The 22,051-nt window shown below is 53.2% G+C and overlaps 6 protein-coding genes across 6 annotated transcripts; 2 read left to right on the plus strand and 4 right to left on the minus strand.

The window, feature by feature from the left end:
• Positions 1-138: 138 nt before the first annotated feature.
• On the plus strand, positions 139-2,112 carry SWC4 (swr complex subunit; the record flags this gene model as incomplete). The annotated part of the gene is made up of 3 exons (XM_056211067.1): positions 139-250; positions 320-437; positions 495-2,112. The coding sequence occupies 3 exons, from the start codon at positions 139-141 to the stop codon at positions 2,110-2,112; spliced, it is 1,848 nt and encodes a 615-aa protein (XP_056074540.1).
• Positions 2,113-3,353: 1,241 nt separating this feature from the next.
• On the minus strand, positions 3,354-5,042 carry YCK2 (Palmitoylated plasma membrane-bound casein kinase; the record flags this gene model as incomplete). Its single annotated transcript, XM_056211068.1, has 4 exons — positions 3,354-3,955; positions 4,002-4,407; positions 4,456-4,604; positions 4,838-5,042. The coding sequence occupies 4 exons, from the start codon at positions 5,040-5,042 to the stop codon at positions 3,354-3,356; spliced, it is 1,362 nt and encodes a 453-aa protein (XP_056074541.1).
• A 1,443-nt stretch (positions 5,043-6,485) lies between these two features.
• N0V89_002259 (uncharacterized protein) lies at positions 6,486-10,738 on the minus strand (the record flags this gene model as incomplete). The annotated part of the gene is made up of 5 exons (XM_056211069.1): positions 6,486-6,868; positions 6,923-8,422; positions 8,466-10,253; positions 10,310-10,376; positions 10,433-10,738. The coding sequence occupies 5 exons, from the start codon at positions 10,736-10,738 to the stop codon at positions 6,486-6,488; spliced, it is 4,044 nt and encodes a 1,347-aa protein (XP_056074542.1).
• Positions 10,739-11,374: 636 nt separating this feature from the next.
• On the minus strand, positions 11,375-12,846 carry N0V89_002260 (uncharacterized protein; the record flags this gene model as incomplete). Its single annotated transcript, XM_056211070.1, has 4 exons — positions 11,375-11,609; positions 11,760-11,916; positions 12,210-12,342; positions 12,691-12,846. 4 exons carry the CDS (start codon positions 12,844-12,846, stop codon positions 11,375-11,377), a joined length of 681 nt encoding a protein of 226 aa, XP_056074543.1.
• Positions 12,847-13,124: 278 nt separating this feature from the next.
• DRE2 (electron carrier) lies at positions 13,125-14,121 on the plus strand (the record flags this gene model as incomplete). Its single annotated transcript, XM_056211071.1, has 2 exons — positions 13,125-13,761; positions 13,814-14,121. 2 exons carry the CDS (start codon positions 13,125-13,127, stop codon positions 14,119-14,121), a joined length of 945 nt encoding a protein of 314 aa, XP_056074544.1.
• A 375-nt stretch (positions 14,122-14,496) lies between these two features.
• AXL2 (polarity establishment/cellular polarization) lies at positions 14,497-18,222 on the minus strand (the record flags this gene model as incomplete). Its single annotated transcript, XM_056211072.1, has 1 exon — positions 14,497-18,222. One exon carries the CDS (start codon positions 18,220-18,222, stop codon positions 14,497-14,499), a length of 3,726 nt encoding a protein of 1,241 aa, XP_056074545.1.
• Between the last annotated feature and the right edge of the window lie 3,829 nt (positions 18,223-22,051).

Raw genomic sequence — 22,051 nt, forward strand, 5'->3', positions numbered from 1 at the left:
CACGCTTGGCGCCTACCGTTCGCGATTTCCGTACGCGACCTCACGACTTCCAACATCTTTGCGCACCCCTGCAAATCCATCCGCGTGCACCCTTCACGACCCTCGCTCACCGCCGAACCGATACCGAAATACGACACGATGGCGTCTGGTCGCGATGTGCGCGACATGCTTGGGCTGCCGATGGGCGTTGATGCGCAGAAGAGCGCCGTGCAGAAGCGGGCAAAGGCTGCGGCGCCCGTAAGAAGAATACGTACGTTGGGGGCATCTTTAAGGCTGCGCAATATTTCCAGGCTTGATTTGGCTAACTGGACGTTAATAGAGGGCGTTGCGCGTGAAGTCGCGGCGCTGTACGGTGAACGACCACCGCCGGTTGCAGTCTACGAGGAAAAGAAGGCGTATCGGGCGAAGCGACAGAATCAAGGGCCGGCGAAGAAATGGTACGCGTATTGGGCGCTGCAGACTGGATCCTACAAGTGCTAATATATAGGAATCAGGGTACAGCAGCCCTTCGTAAACCAAGCGCGCGTCGACGGCCTCATCCTCAAGCACTGGAGACGGAAACCCACAATCGCCCCACCCGTACAAGACGGCGAAGATGCTCCTATGGAAGAAGGCGATAACGTGGAGCCTTACATTGAGAACAGTGGTGACTTCCTCAAGTATAGCATACAGGTCGACCTACCCACTTTTACCGACGAAGAATACGATGCGTATCTGCGAAGCGACGACTGGAGCCGGGAAGAGACGGACTACCTTTTCGAGGTCGTGAAGGACTACTCATATCGGTGGGCCGTGATATGGGATCGCTACGACTATCAGCCTGCAAATAAGTCACATCTGACGCAAGAGACGGTGAATGGGGATGCGAGCCAAGCGCTGGCTACACTGCCCTTTGCACCGCCCAAGCAACGGACCGTGGAAGACCTGAAGGCACGATTTTATCACATCTCGGCGAAGCTGATGAAGTTACGGATACCGGAGATGCAGATGGATGCGGAACAGTACACACTCTACGAGACGCTCTCTAAATTCAATCCCGAGCTCGAGGGTAATCGAAAGCTCCTGGCGGCTGCGTTGATGAACCGAAGCATGGACGAAGTTAAAGAGGAGGAGTTTTTGCTTGCAGAACTACAGCGCATCAACATGGCCGCCAACCGCCTGGACGCAGAACGCGAAGAGCTACGCGCACGTCTCGAGCATCCCTCCGCAAACCAGCAGGTTTCCGCAGGCTTGGCCTCTTTCACATCATCACAGGCTTTGCAGGCACTGTTCTCACAACTCTTCGCGCAAGATAGGAGCAAAAAGCGCGCTTCGGGCGGAGCCACCGGTCCTTCGCGCATCAGCCTCAACACCAACGATCTCATCCAAACCCCATCCTCAGCCAACGCTCAACTGTCCGCTGCCGCGCGCCGCCAGTCAATGGCAACCAATCAGTCCGCACAAACACCCGTCCGCACACTCTCACCACAGCAAGAATACCGCTACAACGTCTCCACCCACGATCGTCTCACCTCAGGCGTCACTTTCGGCTCAGACAAGCTTCTTAAAATGCGGCAAGCAAAAAGCAATGTGCAAACGCAGAAGATCGCTGCTGCGCTCGCAGAATTGGGCGTCAGTGAAGTTATCAGTCTGCCCACAATCAAGGTCGCCGAGGTGTTTGAGCAGCTCATCGGCAAAGTGGGTAAGCTGCTCGACGTGCGAAAAGTACGCGAGAAGGAGGAAGGAGAAAGCCGCGTTCTGGAGCAAATGAAGCAGCGTCGCAGTTCCGAAGTACAGAACGGCGATGCATCTATGTCGAATGGGACATCGGTGGAGCCGCAGGCAAAGCATGAGGTTCCTGACTCGCAGGAGCAGACGCCTGGTCTGGACGGCGAAGGGGAAGCAGACGATGATGATAACGACAACGACGGAGACGGGGACGCGCATGGGGATGGAGATGGCGAAGTCGACGCTGATGCTGAGGGCGAGGAAGACGACGAGGACGCGGAGGGTGAGGAGGATAGCAGGGTGCCAAGCGAGACACTTAGTCGGGCAGCGAGCACCGCACACAAGAGGAGCGCCAGTGTCTTGAGCCAGGGTAGTATTCAGAGCTCGAAACGGGCGAGGAAGTAATCTCTCTCCTTAAAGGGTCATGAGCTTTGGGAGCATAGCGTCGGCGTTCAAAGGAGGGTCATTGTAGTCATTTAGAATGGGCCGTATCATAGGCTTAAATATCACTCCCCAGTCCTGCTCGCTACCATCCCAAGTCCATTACCAGCACGAGCCTTCTCCTGCTTCCCATTTCAATAAAAAGGCCCGTTCGCATATAAACCTCATGTCGTCAAGCGCTTCAATACCGGTGAGTCCAACATACACTCAATCATTGAATCTGACCCAGACCAGGCCCTTCTTCTAGAGACACATAGACACGCATCCCTACTGTTACGAGCCATCATACATAGAAGGACATCCTTGCTCCCTTCATCACGCTTCTCTTCATTCCCCGACTATGTTCCACTTCCTTAAACCCCTCGGTCCTGCACCACCTGGAGAGGCAACGCTGCATCGTCAGGTAGGATGACAGCGCCGCGACATCGACGTCGTGTAATTGCACTGCAAGCTTTTAACACGAGGCGACAGCAGCGGTGACATAATGCCACAGGCGCTATGTAACACTCATTCAATGCAGCCAATTGGGCAACGTATATGAAACCACTTCGATAGGCTTGATGTATCTCAGACACACAAGGACTAAGGAACCCAACGCCCAGTCGTCACAGGCAAAGCCACAGGCATTTTCTGGAAATTTTCACCCTCTCTATTCTCCAATCTATCTCCTTCCTCCCCACAAGTCACCATCCCCCTCCTTCCCCTCTCTCCTATCCTATCCTCCACTCCGCCATACAAAAGAAAGCAAAGAAATCCTTGACCCCGTCCTACACGCCACAACACCTATGCACCCTCTCGAAAAAGAACCCTACAGATCCAGCGCCATAGCTTCATTCACAACAAGGCAACAGGAAAAGAAAAACACAGATAGATGTATGCTTTGTCCAGGAGGGGCGGTTCAAGGTGTCGTCCATCGTTCCATTACTAACAGTGTCTCCCCAAAGAAAGAGGAAGGTTTTGCGGTGATCCTCATCCGTCTATAGCAAGCCCAATCATTACAAAATACCTATACAGTAGCTTCAAGGAACGCAAAAACCAATATGATGGGGGGCGGCCGTCACTTCGCTCAAGGACGGAACTCCAGAATGCAATATGACCGCAAGAAAATGTGATGTCGGAGATTAACGCTGTCTTCGCGCTTGTGCTTGGTACGCACGCATATCAGACTTCGCATGCAGATTAGACTGCAACGGCATCAAGACCACCTAGGCCCCGCCTCCACCGCAGCAAAGCACGTTCATGAGCTTCTTTCCAAAACTCGGCTTGTCAGCCTGCTGTTGCCGGGGTGGCTGAGCGTTGGGACTCTGTACGGGTGTTGCACGATTGCTCGTCAGGTTCGGCTGGCTGTGCTGGAACTGGGCTTGCGTAGAGCCTTCCGGTGGTGCCAGCTCGGCTGCGCTCTTCCGCTTGACTGCGTCGGGGTGACCTCCACGTTGCTGGAGATCTCTTGGGCTTCTTCCGGGCGGGCCTCGGGTCGCTCCGGGCTTTGGGAGATCCGCATTCAATCGGTGGTGGTCGATGGGCAGGTGCGTCTTCTGTTGCCTGGCGTGGGGCTGGCCGTGAACGTTGACCGCGGTCGACGAGTTTGGGTTAACGTTGCTGTGGTGCAGTTGCTGGACGGCTGATGGGTGCGACTTCATCTGTTCCCAGCCCTTGCCGTTGTTGAGCTTCATCCAGTCGTACTCGCCGTCTTCGACTTCACCAGTGCTCTTGAGCGCCTGTGTGAACAGCTCGCGCAGGTAGTCGTAGTCGGGTGTATCCTCGAAACCGAGATTGCGAACATAGCTGAGGTACTTGTTGAACTCCTCTGTGAAGATTAGTAGACATTCAACTGGATCCTCAAATTGACATACCAGGGAAGCTATCGCACAGATCCTTGATCGGCGTGGTCTGCTTCTTTTCACCAATCTTCTCATATTTTTGTTTGTTCGTGGCAGCCTTGAGGCCCTGCCACGGGAGTCCGCCTCGGAGGAAGTACATGAAAACGTGGCCAAGCGCCTCCAAATCATCTCGTCGCGACTGCTCTCTTCCGAGATGAGTGTTGATACTCATGTATCGTGCGGTTCCGGAGAGTGACTTGCGTTCTCTGTACGGGATGTGCTGCTTCGTCTTGGGATCGCGGTACTGCTTGGCCATGCCGAAGTCGACAACGTGAATGACGTTAGCGGCCTTGGAGCCAGGTCGGCCGATGAGGAAGTTGTCGGGCTTGATGTCTCGGTAGATGAGGTTCTTCTCGTGGATGGTTTGTACACGGGACAACTAGGCAGAGTTAGATGAAGGAGGGCGGTAGAAAGAAGGGGTGCCGACCATTTGCTTGGCTACCATGACCACGGTCTTGATGGAGAACTTCCGGTTGCAGTGGTCGAAAAGGTCCTCCAAGCTGGGGCCTAGCAGATCAATGACCAATATGTTGTGAAGACCCTCCTGTCCGAAGTAGTAGACATTGGGAATGCCGGCTGTAACATCGTTAGCTCATGTCAAGCGGTCGAACCAGGTCTTTGGGAATGTCATGAGCGAACAGCTAGACCATAACGATGTGTATGGTATGCCAATGCCAGGATCATCGTACGGCAACCGATGTGTTTGCGAAGACGCACAGAGACAGCCAGATGCCATGTGAAGTGGCCAGCTGGGACGTTTCCAAAGAAGCATCGCGTGCATCAAAGGAAACGGAAAGGGGGTTACTTACGGCACCCCACAAGGATCTTGTACGTGCGGTACTCATCGCGCAGCTGGGGAGCATCGCTCTTGCGCGGCTCGAACTTGATGGCGACCTGCTGCTGGTTGAGCAGGTTGGTGCCTTCGAAGATGACGCCGAAGGAGCCCTCGCCAATCTTCTTGCCGACGCGGTAGTGCACGCCCACAACGTTGGACGAGCTGCTGCCGGATGCCATTGTGCCGGTCGTGTGATGTCTTCAGCTGAGAAGAGGTGTCGACGACGGTGTCGGGCCGCGGCCGTGAGAGAGGCTTGGGGGCTAAGCAGGCGACACGGCGGAGATGAAGAGGGTGCGGTCGCTGGATCCGGGGGGTAGGAAGCAGCAGCGTTGGGCGGCAAGGCAAGAATGCGAGTGCAGCTACGAGGCTGTCGACTCTAGGAGCGCTGCGTGCGTGAAGAATGCGGCGGGAGTGAGAATGAGAGTGTCGTTGGCGATGGGGTCGGTGTAGGAAGTTTGGCAGAAGGGGCGGGCTGGGATGCGAGGGTCAAGGCGCTAAGGTCAGCGCACGGGCACGAATCGCATTGGCATTCACGCAGGGTGAACGACCCGAGTCTGGTCAGAGGCGGACGGACAGCATCTTAGACTCGCAGTTGGCTGTTTCACCTCGATGTGCCGGCCAGCATTCTCTTTCTCCAGACAATCTGAATTCGCTGCTGAGCAACCACGCCGACGCGCACCCAGCTACACGCATCGAGGCTGCGCGTAATTGGCGGCAAGCGCTCCCCAGACGCAATGAGGAAGGTGCTATCGTCTATTTTGGACGACTGAGCCACGTGACGTGCAGTCTTCCAAGGTTACAATTGCAGTTTTGACATGGCGGCTCCGCTCCGCTGTGTATGCGTTGCGTTGTCGCGTCGGACGCCGCCATCGTCGGTACCGCTCCATGTGCTGGCGTCCCAGTGTACACGCCCGCCAGGCACAGCGCACTCGCCCCTGCTGGTGCGACAGCTTCTGCCATGTTGTCCGCTCGCCAGCCGCAATCGCGCCGTTGCTCTGTAGCGCTCTCTCGGTTTTCCGCTCGCAACCGTCGAGAACTGCTCTTCTAGCTCCGTCATCCTCGATGTGCCTGACAGCTCGACAATGAGGATCCCTACGAATTGACATCATGGCAGCTGTCTAGCTTTTGTTTACGGCAAGAATTGTGAGAAAGGCCCCCCTACACGTGCCGCATGAAGGTACGAACCGCACTCAATGTCTCGGTACTCCTCGCGGGCCTATCATCCCAGCCACACCGTCTCCTAACGCCCCATATTTCGCAACGTTGATCGCAGGTTCCAGACCTCAGTGACGCGAGTCCGCCGAATTACTTTCACCGAAGAACACAAGCATGTACACTCGTGCATGAACAGATTCTTCCACCTCATCGAGCCAAGTTCAATCCAGCCAAAGTCTCTTGGATAGCTTCTACTATTGTACAAAGGAGATGAACGACAAGATGGTGGTGAGCTATTCGCTCGTCAAAACTGCCGCGCGTGCAATATTCTGGCGCGGCTACTGTAGCAAACGCCAGCCCAATGCTAATACTGACCCCGATGCCGAACCAAAACCCACGATCTGTCCCGAAGCGCAATCTTAATAAAATTCCTGGCACGAACAAAAAATGATCCAGATCAGTTCGCTCTACGAACCCTGCATCTCCACATCTCGATCCACGTCCTGTTCGCGTTGCTCTGCAGTGCCCAACGCTCCGACTACCGGCTCCACACCCTCGGATATCGGCTCTGCCCCGGTCGGTTCCTGCAGGATCGGATCGCGCTCACCATATTCATGTTCTGCGTGAGCGAGGGACGTTCCCGCCGCTACAGTTCTATCAAACCATTCTTCCAAGCGGTGCTTTTCAATAAGCTCGTCAAGGATGTTTTCGTCCGACAGGTTGTCCTGGATGATAGGTCTCCGTAGATCTTCCTCGGGAAACCGCAGACAAAATTCACCGTCGGTGCAGCCCGAGCCAAACATGTCACGTACTCGTCGAGGTCGAACATTCCGGAATATCCCTGCCTCATCTGCCTTGTGTCAGCGCCGTACTTCCTCCAGATGCAAAAATAAGGCGTGCTTACCGTGTAGTGTCCACTCAGTCAATGTCCTGATAGTTGATCCCGCAATGGTTTGGCCAAGATATTCGGTCATTGACTCGCCTGACAGATTCTGGGTTCGGTCGATTTCGGCCCAGTCATCCTGTAGCAGAACTCTCTTCCAAATTAAGCCAGGTAGGCCTTTACCAACTGTTCGCTGAAGATTGTTCATGGCAAGGAACCTCAGAGCCAGCGCGAAGGGATTCCACGCCTCGGCATCGGCATCAGTCGCATCATTGAAGTTCATCAGAGTCAAAACGTCGATGAACAGGCATGGCTCCAGCACTTGATGTTGAACTAGTTGTTCGAACCCTTGTTGGAGAAGACGCTGGAGAGTAGGTCGCTCGGATAGGCGTCCTTGCCCGTATTCGGTCATAAGCAGTTGCACAGCAGATTCGTCGTCCATTGCTGCGATGATGGTAGGGTGGACATATTCGTAGAGCTGAGCTTGGATACTTGCCACTTCCAGGTCGTTTTCGATTTGATACTGGAACTTCTGGCCTTTCTGGAGGCTCTTGTGGAGCTTCGCGCGCCTGCTCTCGCTTGTCAAATCCGACTCGAAATCTTCGGCGTCCTGTTCTTGCTGCGCGAGTGCGGATAGCTTGGCTATGGACAACTCCACAGTATTACACCAGCTATTGGACTCTTGCTGACTAGCACTTTGTAGATCCGTTGCGGCCATGCTGTATGAATCATCGCCACAGATGTTGTTGATCCAGCTCAGCTTAGACCGCGAAGGGTCAGCACCCAAAAACTTTGAAAGTGACTTCTGTAAGTCCTCGTCTTCCTCCCGTGCCTTTTTTAATAGTAGTCCTGATTGTCCCATGGCGATATACTTCGAGAAATATGCATCGGCAAACTGTTCGTTGTATCGCTTGAAGCAAGAAGCCACACGGTCCTTAATCCGTTGAAGCTTCAAGTTGATTTCAGTTTCCATCATCTTGCTATGATTTTCGGCCTTTGCTTCCTCGAGATACAATGTCTCCTCCCAAACAAGGTCCACCAAAGTCGGCATATCGTGATAGTGCTCGGCAAGATTCATACCTTCCGTAGCCAGACCGATGCCCGCTAGGTGATAGATCTGCTTCGGCCGAACGTTTGTATTCCACTCATCCCTTAAGCTCATGCCTGTCGACCGCTTCTTCTCGCTCTGATCGAGCGCCCATCGGAAGCGTTCGATATGAGTTTGGCAGCTTATCCGTACCAGGCGCGGATTGTGTTGGGCAACCTCCCCGGCAACAGCTTCTTCCTCGCGTTTCTCGTAGCAGTCATCTGCATATTTGCGACCTGCATCCACGATGCTCCGAACGGAAGCCGTGAGGTTGTGAGTGGAGGTCCAAACGTTCTGTGGGATCTTGTCATAACCCTGCCCTGGTCGCAAGATGCCATCGCTGTCCAGGGACTCCGCATCCAGGCCGTACTGCTCAATGTTCTCCTTTCGAAAGCTAAAGGCCGTCTCGAAAGCAGTAAGCATGACCTCGTCAGCTTCGCGTAAGCGTTGCATGATTGATTTGAGGGGACGTTGTACGATCTGGAGCGATATAAAAGAGCCTGAAATAATTCCATGTCCAAGGTAGCAGAATGTCTAGCGATTCGATATCTTTGAGGAAAAATTGCCGAACCGGGTCCTTCTCGCCCTTGCTCTCATCGATCGGTGTCTTAAACTTTTCGTGCAGCGCCTTGATAATGTCAACCATGATGTTCCTCTCGGGAAAAAGGTCGGGATGTGTCTCTTGTTTCCGCAGCTGCTTCTGGTACCAATCCCAGATGTTTATGGCAGCAGCAAGCTTCTCAGCATGCCACAACAATTGCCACCTACCCAAGAAGGACAAATCGGGGAACTGTGTTCGTAGATGTGAATTCAACGTTTGGAGAGCAAGGGCTCGCTTGCGAAGCTGATCTTCCAACATCAACGAATTCCCTTCGAGCTGTTCAAAGGCTGAAGCCAAGACACCTTGGCTAATCCTGATTGCGGCGCTTTCTACTGCACTCTGGCTGAAAGAGTACCTTCCCTTAGTAGCAAAGTCCAGAATCGTTCCAGGCACCGTACTGAAAAAGGTCGCTTGCTGTAGTTTGCTCCTAGCACTAACTTTGGAACGTGCCTTTGACTCGTCGCCGTAGGCGTTTACCTGAAGGATACCAAAGTCTTGGATGAAGACTATGGCACTGCTGGTTTGGTTCTTTCGTCCGGCTGGCTCCAAAGCGTGTCCTACGGATTGCACATGGGCGTCAGATTTGAAGTAGATACAATCTTGGTATGGTAGGACGGGTACGCCAGAGTCGGCGACAAGTTGGGCTTCCGGGCTTTCCTCCGGTTGGGCAAGCGAAGCTACAACTACAGCATCTGGAAATTGTACGAGTGCAGTATGGCCAGGCTCAGGCAAGAGGAGCGTTCCGGTGGATTCTTTTGGTAGTTGCGCTGGGTGGTAGTTGCTTAACGGAATCGCGAGGCTGACTATCGCATTTTCTTCCGTTATGTCCACCTCCAAGAGGAAATGATCCAACATGTTGTGTCCAGAAAGTGTCACAAGAACCAGTACATCCGTCACACCGGGTTCTTGGGAACGACCTCGGACTGAGAAATCCAAAATCTGAATGTCTTGTTGCCCGCGCATCTCTGGCGGGCTCCCTTGTTGTACCGTGCCCAGTATCTTCTCTCGCGCATCGATTTCGCGCTTGAAAATCTGCTGCCCGGACCAACTCAAGTCCCATAATTGGAACAGTCCGTTCCTAGTGGCGGCGATGACTTCCATTTGACCTTTGGATTCGGATGGATGTGCCTTTACTGATGCGATCGTCTTCCGAATGGCGCCGCCGAGTAGGCCTTTTAAGCTGAACAAGCTGCCGGAGGACCCGTTGGGACTGTTGAGCACGTTGGTGGTGATGCTCGGTCGACCTTGAGCATCCCTCAGCGTGAGTTGCGCAAGTCTACCGCTGCTCAAGACGAGGATATAACCCGCATGATCCACGTCCACGATATTTGTGATTCGTTCTCCAGAGTAAAGTTTCAATGCACCTTCTATGCCCTGCCTGCGCTGAGTAAAGAGGCTGCGTGTCTCGGCGCTGTCGATGTTCTCCCAGAACACGATCTTTCCGGTGGATGGTGCGACAGCAACGACACCAAAGTCGTTTGTCGGACCATTGCGTACGATTTGCCCCAGTGGTAGAGGCTCGATGGACTTCAAAGCGGGTGGTAGGGGGAGAGCGAGGATCTTGGAGACGCCAGTCGCACCGGCGTAGTCCCATACGAGCGCTTGGTCGGACGTTAACGCGAGCGCGAGGCCAGCTACAGGTAGAGCAGAAGCGCGAAATGGAGCTACACAAATGTCAGCGGAGGAGAAGAATGGGAACAAGAAGGCGATTTTAACGTACTGGATCCGCCGGCGAGGGCTGACGGGAAGCTAGGCAGCCTCTTGACGCTGTAATTTTCGCATTTATTCTATACATGCAAGAATCAGCAGGACTATTCCATGTTCATCGTGTAGTTGCACCCACCAGATATAAAGCGATGTCTTCCTTGAATACGCGCTTCACAGCTCCCTTCTTTTCGCGAACCGGCATGTCTAACAACACCAAGCTCGACTCGACGCTGCCGTGGCTTGCATGCCCATTTGAACTCATAATCCCCTTGCCATTATCGTCGAATGGTTCGTCTCCCACGGACACAAAAGTCTCATCGCCCAACTTGCTACGCTTCCGTCGGGGCTGCTGTTGTTGCGGTTCAGTCGAGTTGCGCGGGCGCCGACGCGGGTTTCGTTGCGAGCTGCGCACACTCTGCATTGAAGCCTCTGGGGAGAACATGATGCGCAAACAAGGTCGAGAGTTGCGCGATGCGCCGCCGATCGCGTGGTGCGTTTGCGGTATGTATTGATTGATTTGTATGCGCTGTATGTTTTCGACCATTGGAAAGCTCGGACAGGGATGTGGTCCTGGCACGGGGTTAACGGGGCACGGGGCAAGCGCGACTCACCACCTCACCATAGCAGTGAACGAAGTCGACGTCAGATCGGCTTCGTGTTATCTCAGAACATCTACTTCGTGCGTTCACGTTGTTATGCCCCACGACATCGACATCCTCATGTGGTGGAGATCATACATCCATTGATTTATTTTACATTGTAGGTCATTTAACATACTTTCATGATACCCATGCCCAACCGAAGAGAATCGTAGTAAAGAGAGATGAGACGACGCCGATTCCTAAACACCATAGGCGCTGTGCCACCAGCTCGCCCAGGCAGAAAACATAGTACAGAATATTGTAACTGTTTGCCCGGCAATCGACAGTTTGCCCTACAACCCACCATACCCGGAACATGGGCTTCGTCAACTTCCGACGAGTGAACGTGCCAGCTGACCCGCAGTGAACGATGCTCATGCCGTCATAGATGTGTTTCAGGTCCGTCCCGTTCCTAGCAGTCTCTTTCGAGTATTATCTTAGATCTTCTTCACGGCATCCTCTTCCTCGACGGTGTTGGAGCTAGACGTGGTGCTCTCCTTGTCCAGCTCAGCGCCCATGGGGCCATGGAGCTCCTCCTCAAAGACAGGCTCAGGCTCGATGGTCTCAAACTTGGTCTTGAAGTCCCGAGTGGGGTTCGTGCTGGAGTTGCTTCGGCGACGAGCATTGGCTATGTTGTAGCTCATATCCTCAACCTCATCACCAGCTTGACCCCTATGAGAAGAAGCAGTCAGTATATATACACAATAGGTGAGGGGATAGTTTGAGGTAATGTGGGACCCTGGGTCTCGCCATAGAGTCGTGCTCAACATGGACCCGAAAGCTTGGGATTGTAGTGAGTGTGAGAATGAACGCTCCACTTACCAATTGCCTTTACCACCGCCGTTCTTCTTGGTCTTGTTGGGGTCCTCATTGGCATGACCTGACTTGGCGAAGTATCGAGGAAGGTGCTCCTCAGGGTGAGCGGACCCGTCGGCAAGGCCAGCATGGTCGCGGTCAGTGTACTTGTGGGAGCGCGTCACTGGACATTGGTTAGCATTGAAGCTCGCGGTTGCAGCATGCAACGGCTATGTCCGGGAGGCATTGAGATGTACGCATCTGTCCAAGCCGTTGTCGGGAGTTGCTAGGGAAGCGGCGGTCTGCGGAAGGAACGGCAGCACGTACTGATTGTTTGAGAGGAGTGGTGAGGCGAAGACAGGAGTGTGAAGATTGGAGCTGGTGAGGGGATGTTGGGAGTCAAGTAGTTAGCACCAGTGGAGAGCTCTAGAAGGTAGTCAGTTGCCATCACGAGACACATTAGCTCGGACCAATGACAGCAGATGTCGGTCCGATCCTGAAGCCACGGTCGAGGGGCGCGGGCGTCGACTTCCGTACCTTGCAGCTCCGCTTGTTGGATGTGAAGCAGAGTGATGAGTTCTGGGTTGACCTGGGCTCTTGCTTGGAGTGTCTGGGGTCCGGTGGTGGGATGATGATGGTGAAGCTCGGACAAAGACGACGCACGCGAACGAGCAATTGCAGGAGAGACCCCGCTCCTGATGCAACAGCCTCCCTTATATATGTTGGATGCAGCTATCTGCAAAGCTCCCTGCACCCTGGATCCCTCCCTGCGGCCCGAGAGATGCATTGCGCTCGCAATTGAGAATGCTGTGAGGCGATCTGCGGTCCCTGGGCACTGCTCAGAATGGGTCGCTACGTCACACTAGACGTGTGATGCTCGTGTGAGCAATGCGACGATAAACAATGCCTCACAGACTGGCAAGAGCGCCCCGGCAGCCATCGGAAAGCTTGCAGGAACCTCTACCACTCTCAACACAAGAATTGCAGCTGTGCCGAACAGCTGTCGGAGCTCGTCCGCAAGCTGAGTAGCTTTGGTGGCGCTTTTACCCCAGACTTTCGAAGTGGGTCTGTCCTGAAGCTGGGCGTGGTCGGCGCTGCGAGCGTCCCCACTCATGCCGAGCGGGCGCCGAATGCATCACCTGACATTGCTGCTTACGCATCGGCATGCGTCGCAGGTGGGGTGATTGGCAGGTTGCGCTTCTCCGGGCGCCGCAGAGCAAGTCCTAAAAAAGTGCGAAGGTACGACAGCGTGGTCGGAGCTGCTTGCTAATACAACAGACCGACCTTTGACTCTGCTTTCCCTCTTCTCACTGTACCGCCCCTCGCCAGCGCACGTTTCTGCAAACTCCCTCGCCACATCGACTTGGTTTTCGCGAGGCAACCAACCCCACCATGGCCCGCACGCTTCTCCTCGCAGGTCCCTCTATCGCGGCGCATCCTGAAGTGCTCGATAAGGTCTACGAAATCCACGACCGCTCCTCTACCGATTTGCAGATGCTAGATCGCCTCGCAGCAGGATTAGTACAGCTGCCATCCTCCACGTACGATGTCGTACTACTGCTCACCGACGCCGACGGCACAACGCGCGAGAGTCACAAGCTGCTGGACCGAGATGTCATGAACAAGGTTGTCGGCGCACTCAAAGCTGGAGGTGTACTCAAGAGTCAAGATGGTGTATTTGGCGCGGCTGGTGGCGCTGAGAAGACTGAGGCTATCCTTGCTGGTCTGGTCGACGGTGTAGACGGTATGATGAAGCCGGGGCAGGTGGAGAGTGTATCTATACCTCTCAAGTTGAGGAAGAAGACAAGCGGCGCAAACGGAGTGAATGGCACAGTACCCCTCAACCTCAACGGCAAGCGCGAGCAAGCGCCATCTGTACAGCCTGTACAGCCCGCACAGCCCTTCGGCGTGGGCTTTGTCGATTTCAGCGATGACCTCGATGCTGAGATCATAACTGGGGAGGATGACGATTTGATCGACGAGGACGACTTGATCACAGAGGAAGACATGGCTCGCCCGATCATCCAACGTAAGTCGATTGCAACATCACGTTCGCTCGCCAGTATGCTAACGATCCTCAGCGCCCGAGTGCCGACCCAAAGCCGGAAAGCGGCGTCGCGCCTGCAAAGACTGCACTTGCGGCATGAAGGAGAAGATCGAAGCCGAGGACGCCGCGAAGCGTGCCAACGCCGACAAAGCCCTCAACACGATGAAGCTAGGAGCCGACGATCTTACAGAGGTAGACTTCACCGTACAAGGCAAGGTCGGTAGTTGTGGAAACTGCGCACTAGGTGATGCCTTCAGGTGCGACGGATGCCCGTACATTGGCTTGCCAGCTTTCAAGCCAGGCGAAGAGGTACGGTTGCTCAACAATGATATCCAGTTGTAAAGAAGGTCTTCCATCTATGGGAAGCAGTTGGTATTGCATGTAAGGGCGTTTCAGATAGAAGGTAGGATTGGGATTTGCATATCACAAGCTACGAAAGCTACGGTGTATCTAACTATAGGGAACGAAAAATATCTTTGCATATGCTTGTGGAAAGGAAACAGATGCAAACGCTTCGTTCTTCGCCTGTTGACCAGAAGCCCCATCCTCTGAGGTCGACGCTCCAAGAGAACAAGCAATTTAATCGTCCCCGATCCTCGCCCGAGCTTCTATAGAATCATAGAAAAGCCTTGCTCTCCCTACTCTTCCAAATACTCGACCCTCTGCCTAACACCCCCTTTAAACTCCCAAAACCCTTCTTCCGCTGCGTCTCCTCGTCTACCTCCACACCAATCGGCCTCTTCCCTTCCCCTCCACCACCCTCAGCCTTTCCGGACTCCTCTCCCATCCCATCCCACCCACCACACTCTCTCTCATAATCCTACCTTCTTTGATCGCGCTTTCAGGCCCCGGCGTCGCATCCTCCGCGGCATGCCCTCCTTCCAACAGCGACAGCCCCAGTCCCACAGCGGTAGACTGCACAGGCGTTGAAGGACGGGTAGCGGTATCCCTTTTAGAATGGTAAAACGGCGAGGACTGCATGTGTACGAGTCTAGAATGCCGCGGTGAAGCCGGCCCGCCAATGCCTATCCCAATGCTTTCCCTTCGCAGCTCTTCGATGCACGGCGCCTCGTCCTCGCCATACCCGACGTTTCTGGCACCGTCTCGTCCGGTAGTGGTGGACTCCATGGTGTCGCCGTCGCGCCGCAGGCGCGTGGTACTCGTGCTGCTGCACGAGGTTGCCTTGGCAGACTCCCGGATATCTGCCCAGCGGGGGTAGGCGCCTGATTGCGTGCGCGAGCGGGAGTGCCGTTTAGGGCGGTGGGAGGCGGATTGTTGGGACTGGGAGCGTGAGTGCAGAGACTTGCGGGAGTGGCGTTCGTTGGTCGAAGATGGGAGAGGGTGAGAGGAGGCGGTGCTGGTGCGGTTGGATGGAGAGCGGGTGACCGTGCGGTAGAGGTTACCAGAGCGTATCTTGGAGCGGTTGCCTATGGAGGTTTTCGGGCGGGTTGGGGATGAGGCCGATGTTCGTTCATGTCTAGACTCCGCTGTTGTAGATGTCTTTACAGACTTGTCGGCCAGGCTGTATAGGGAGGAGTCGATGTTCTCCTTACCGCCGTGTTCGAGGCGATCGGGGCGGTAGAAGGGTGTGGGATCGCGTTCACTTGCGCGTTTGAGAGCTTTGCTGTTCCTCTTACTGTTTCTTTTGCTTTTGCGCTTGCTGTCGCGTTCAACCTTCCCATCGATCTTCTCAATCTTCAGTGGACCGATCCAGTTCCTGACCGAGTTGCTTGGCTTGAGTGTGTGACGCCGCTCCGCGTCTATTATGTCGTCTTCTTCGCTGGAGTAGTTGCTCTCACTCAGTTCGGCATCCTTGAAGACTTGTTCGCCCAGCGTCTTGTTCAACTTGTCTCTGATCATTGGACCATGCAGGCTTGACTGTGTGGATGTTTGACTGCTCATGCCTGTTGGCTGATACACAGCGGTTCCTGGTCGAAGTTTAGACCGCGGCGGGGGCTCAATTACATCACTACTTTTCGCCGAGGAAATGTCTGTATGTCTTCGCCCGAAACCGTTCGATGGTCTATTCTTCCTCAGACTTTTCGAAATGTCGAAGTGGATCGTAGCTGGCGACGGCGTATCGGCGGGCTTTCGAATGCGGAGGCTTTCGGGGAGGTCGCTGTCCGGGCCGCGAACAGTGTCATTCGCCTTAAATATATTAGGAGACATCGCCTTCAAGGGAGTCTTTTGCGCCATATCCGGATCACCAATGAAGCCAGGAGGAGAATTGTAATTGGATGATGAGACGCGGGAGCCGGCGAAGAGGGGAGACTGCTGAGCGGAAGCGCGTTTTCGAATGTAGCTATGGCGCTTTTCGTCGATTGTTCGACGGTCGAGCAAGCGATCCACTCGCTCAGGACTTTCGTAAATGGATGGAACGACTGGTCGGATGCTCTGGCGCTTCTCAAGTGGGGTCGTGAATTGCATGGTATGACGCGCTTTCGATGGCTGAGGGAATGCAGATGGAACAGTTGACAATGCGGTAGTCTGCGAACATGAACTTAAAGTCCGCTGTGCGGCAGAGGCATCTGTCCCGCGCGATGCTGATTGCGCGTGACTTCGACGTGTAGAGCGTTGAGTGACTGGGAAACCAGAGCTACGGCGTTTTGCTTTTGAAGCGTCATGTGTACTTTTTCGCTGTAGATCGGGTGAACCTGCCGATTTCCTTCGTAACATGTCGGTTGGTATCTGCATTGAGGTTGCGGGATGGTGTATAGGCTCATTTTCCGCCTTGAAGTTGAACGATTCGTGCAACGTCGTGAGGAGATTGTCGTCCCGATCATTCAGAGATGTGTCGCGTGAGTGAGCGTAAACGCCTCTCTTCATCAGGGGCAGCGGGAGAAGGTGAAGTTGAGGAGGACGCTCAAGAGTTCGAGGAGGAGAGTCTTCCATTTTCCCTTTCTCGAGATCCTCATACTCTGCTCTGTCAATGTCTCCTATCCCTGTAGCGATGGGAATCGGACGCGAGATGTCTTTCTTGCGCGGACTGCCGGGAGCACCGGGGCTGATGTAACCCTGCTCGTTGTTTTTCCGCCGGCGACAGAATGACAAGAAGAGAAGGATGAATATAGCTGCGGCAAACAGTGACGATAGGACAGCACCGACGATTATACCAGTCTTCTTCTTCGAGGAGCCCTTAGTGTCCGTGCCACCAGATTTGTTATCCTCAGTGTCCGAATTCAGAGAATTGGAGGGGTTACCCGCATCGGTACCTAACACATCAATCTGAAACGCTTGCGTGTCTTTTGTTTTGCCATCTGATGATGTTGCCGTTAGGTATCCTTCCACCGTACAGGCTGCGGTATCCTCTGGTAAAATGCCCGACACAATCAAATTACCTGAATCAAAACTGAGCCACTTGTTGAGTTTACCGAATTCCATTGAAGCTGTCTCATTGTCCAGTGACAAGATCGATTTCGATATTTGATGGTCGAAGTAGACACCAGGGGTGACGTTCAAGTGGCCAATCTCTCCCATGAACAATTGAGAAGTGAACGCGAGATGGATTGTATGCTCCGCGGAGCCTCCAAATTTGTCTTTCACTACGACTGAGATGTCTTGGGACATGAGACCAGAAGGAGGAGTTCCGCTGATGTCGAAGGAGTGGTCATCGAATGACAACCATTTCGGTCCATTGACACTGGCGGATTGGATATCGTCATCGCGAATAGGCGCATTGTCCAAATACAACATGCCTTTCAAACCTGTGACATCGACACCTTGCCCCTTTGTCACATTCAAGGTCTGCATTAACGGCTTGAAAAGTAACAGGTGGTTGCTCACGACTATAGTGAAAGATGTGGACGCGGCCGCAAAGTCGGGTGTATCAGAAGCGATGAGAAGGACCTCGAATGTCTGCGGGTTAACTGATGAAGGTGTTGTTCCTGCAAAGCGCAATCTTTGCGCATCGAAGCTGATCCAAGAGGGTAGCGGCGTGTGGTCCGCAAGAGTGGCGTAGTAAAATAACTTTTTGCCATTCGCCTCGAAAAGATCCTGACCTAGGACGAACTCGAATGGCTTCGAAGGCAAAAGAGTAATGTTTTGGGGTCCCGAAAGTTGACCTAACTTCGAGAGTGCTTGCGAGATGTCCCCATCCGCCCTGGGCCCGTCATCTTTCTCGATAGGCAGTTGCGTATCCATATTGGCTACTAGACCAGCTTCACCGGCTGCAACGATCGTGAATTTCGCCGTTCCAGCATCTTGTGCTCCTGGAGTACCCCAAAGCGTTCTGTTCTCGCTATGAATATGTAGCCACGAAGGACCACCAGCTATTGAGTAGACGAGTTGGTCTGGATCTGGTTGAAATGTGTTCGCGGAGAATTGGAAATTGTACGGTTTGCCAACCCGTGCGACAGGTGGTAATTGCAAGTTCAGAGGAAAATTGACTTCAGGCGATGTTGCAACTACAGTGGCCAGGAGGCAGAGGAGGGCCGCCAACCGCATGATGGTAACTACTGTGATTCTTTAGCAAAGCATGCCCGTTGGAGTTTCAGTGGAGTTTCTGCTTACCACAGCTACGTTAACGCGCACAATCGCATGAAAGGTGATCGCAAGGATAGAAGGGAGCGACGGCGATGAATACCTTCACTCCGATGCAGCCATCTTTTCCTTGGACTGCTGGAATTCATCCGGATCGCGTCTCAAACGCGCTCTCGCGTCGGGGAAGGACCTTGCCCTTCACGCTCGTGAAAGGCAAAGGAATGCTCAGGTGGGTGGACGGTGCTCGGCCGACAAGCGTGAGCAAGGGAGACCGAAGTGTACCACCTCTGATGCCACACCAACCATGGATATATGTATACGTCACCTTACGCATTCTACCAGTCAAAAGGTCAAAGCGAACCCGGTTGTCGTTGAGTTTGAGGATCGAATTGCCGAAAACTGATTAAACTACTCCGGCGTGGGATGCTTCGTGAATACCTTCACTCGTCAGGCCCGGCACCTCTCCCGCTCATCCTATCAGGAGACAGAAACCGATAGAGAATACCTAGTCGCGACTGGGTTTCTCGATAAAGCGGATTTGTAAACGGCATCCTCAACCTGAGAGATGAAATTGCCAGCCACCATGGTACAGGTTTCTCTGTTATTCCGTGATTAGAGCTCTTGTGGCTTAGGGGATCCCGGGCGCCAGTTTCTTTCTTCTGTTTGAAGTGTAGAAATTCCTTCCACGATCGCGATGAGTGCACATGTGTTTCGTGGGGGCGGACGAACAGTCGCTAAGCATAAGACGGTGATATGAGGTGCTTGCATCCGCGGGTAGCTTCCTATGGAGCCGGATGACGGTTGAGAGCGAGACGTGTTTGTCATCTGCTTTTGAATTTGAGACGTGGGAATCGTGTCCTGCTCGTGCGTGCTGATTGCCCATCCGGAAGTCTGCCGGAAGGTCGTGGTGCTGCACATGACAGCAGAATGCGCTAGCCCGAAACAGAAACACATATCCAGGAGACAGTCTCTTGGGAGGTCAGGAGCTCCGCAACCCACCTACACAGTTGCTAATCTTCTCCTATATAATTACTGCTTGAAATTGTCCTCAAGTGAACAGCTTAATCACACTTTGGGTGCATGGACGACATAATGATAACATGCCATTGGAGCTCGAGAAAGGCAACAAAGACCTGCTTGAGAAAACCTGTAAGATTTCAAAGCAAGGCAGGTCAAGGTGTTACAGCAAATGAGAGTGGAGGACCACGCCATCCCGCGGGGACTAAATCCCAGTCATACACGCGCGTCGAGCGCATACCCGACTGCTGCAACTATACCTTGCGGAGCTGTCCCTTCACGTTTGGAAGTTTTCATTATCTGCGCAATGAGAGCGCTGAACTGGGTAAAGTGTTTTACAGGTTTTCGTCAACATTGATGCATATCTAAGCGTGTTGATGCCACAATGAGCGGTTCATGCAAGCCCTGGAGAGCACTCAAGCCATCCCAAAACTCGTGTAATACGCACGCAGGAATGTGTACCGTAGAAACTTGCAGATACCGGACGTACTAATTCAGCGCTGATCCTATCCAATCATGATACACATCAATAAAAGTGGGATTTACAGCCTCTTACTGGCCCAAATTACTTTTAGGACGTCCGTTATCTGCAAGTTTCTAAATAAGTGGAACCGGATGTGTTCTCAGCCAATAACGTACAAGAAAAATATATCTTGCTGCAACTCAACAGCCAAATCTCGAGTTTGCGGATGCCGAAGTATAATGTTCTTCACTTATCTGGGGAAAATCTACATTTCAGGCCAAGAAGTCCTTGCGCTTTCACCTCGCCCAAAGACTGCCATCATCTTCAGCGGTCATGTCTTAGCCAACGAGATTCAAGGTCCTAGGGGTGAGCGAAAGTAGACATCTGCCCCATAAGTCCCTTAGCTATGACTGAAAGCGCATAGTGAATGTGAAGTGCACCACCCCATCCTTGTACATACATGTTTCTACAATTCTAAACAAAACTGAGAGGATTAGCATGACTCCATCAATGAATTCCATGAGCCCCATCCGTACGTCTACGAGTATGACTGGCCGCATCAAAGACGCTCCGGAGCTCGCAATTGTTGTCTGGAAAGATCTCCCATGCATGACGCATAAAATAAGCTCGTAGGGCCTTGCTGTTCTCGATAGACGACAAAATTGCTGGACTTGCGGTAGGTGAATGAACAGATTGATCGATATAAGGACAACGGCGTTAGATTTGCGCATGCTACGCAAATTACTAGCAATAGAACTATTAGTCCACTTCGTGCGAAACGAACAGTTCGAGAGTACGCGGTCGGCTCGAGCGATCGCATATGCTGTGTACATTAGACGCTCGAATCTGGGCGGTACGTACGGATGCCAGATTTCCAGAGGGAGCGACGCATCTCTGTACCGAAAAGCATGGATTATATGCTTAAGTCTTGGAGCTGTCTAGTTTGCGGTGGTGATGTTGCAGGTACTAGACTGGAAAATTGCGAACAAGAAGCATGCAAATGTAAAGAAGTACACTCTCAGATGAGCAGAAGACACTGTACACGGATGCGAAGGGGAGGAGATACTTGTATTATTGGTGAAAGCGCACATACGACAATGAATACGTTCGCCGCCCGTAGGTATTAGTGCGACATGATATCGCCGCCAATTTGCGAGTTTGAATATATGTTTGTAAGATCCTTGGAGCTCTGCACGATGTGTGATCGAGAAGGAGACTCCCACTGTTCCAGGTTTTGGAGTTAATAAGGCGCGCCCGCGGGCCCGGGCCCCGCTAGTGCACGTGATCACGCCACTGCAGGTGTCCACAACGCGTCGCGCTTGCACTCTCTTGCACTTTCTTGCACTTTCTTGAACTCGACGTGACAACCCGCCTGATGCTTTTGTCTGAGACCATCATGACACACCTGCGAGTTCCGTTACTCCTCAGTTCGTTGCCAACCGATGAATATCTGAACTGACTCTACTCGGCACACACTTCACCTTTGCATGCTTGGCTTGGACATTATCAACCGTGATGCCAGGAACTAAGAAACGCCCCCACTATGACCTGGAATTCACATTGAGAAGAGTATTTGGCAAGCGGGACTTTCGGTGAGCCTTCATTGCCTGACTGGCTAGAGTCACACTCTGATGAGTTTATTTAGGCCTGTACAACGAGAGGTTATCACCGCGACGCTGGATGGCGAAGATGTCTTCCTACAAGCTGCGACTTCTTTCGGAAAGAGCTTATGTTATCAGCTGCCTGCTGTTGTCGATATCGGCATCACCATTGTAATCTCGCCGCTTCTTGCTCTGATGAACAATCAAGTGGCGTCGATGAGGAAAGCAAACGTACGTGTAGAGACAATCAACAGCACCACAACGGCCGCCAACAAGAAGAGAATCAATGAAGACCTCCAATGCGGTCACCCCCTCACTCGCTTGCTATATGTCACTCCAGAATACTGTCAACTCGATTCCTTCCGCAGATTGCTCCGCGTTGTGCACTCCCAACGAGAACTTGCCCGCATCGCAGTAGACGAAGCCCACTGCGTCAGCGAATGGGGCCACGACTTCCGCCCTTCTTTCCAACAGCTCTCCTGGTTCAAGTTCGAATTCCCAAATGTACCCATCATCTGTCTCACTGCAACGGCAACAGCACGGGTCCGAGACGACATCATCACGACCCTTGGTCTCGATGCCTCCAAGCTGAAGATGTTCCGCATGAGCACCAGCCGGCCCAATCTCCACTATGAAGTCCGCTTTAAAAATGACGAGGAAGACCACTATGATGACTTCGTCAAATGGCTCAAACACATCCACGGAAAACGCG

The sequence above is a fragment of the Didymosphaeria variabile genome, assembly GCF_027946475.1.
Source record: "Didymosphaeria variabile strain IMI 356815 chromosome Unknown scaffold_2, whole genome shotgun sequence".
In the NCBI taxonomy this organism is placed as follows: Eukaryota; Fungi; Ascomycota; class Dothideomycetes; order Pleosporales; family Didymosphaeriaceae; genus Didymosphaeria; species Didymosphaeria variabile.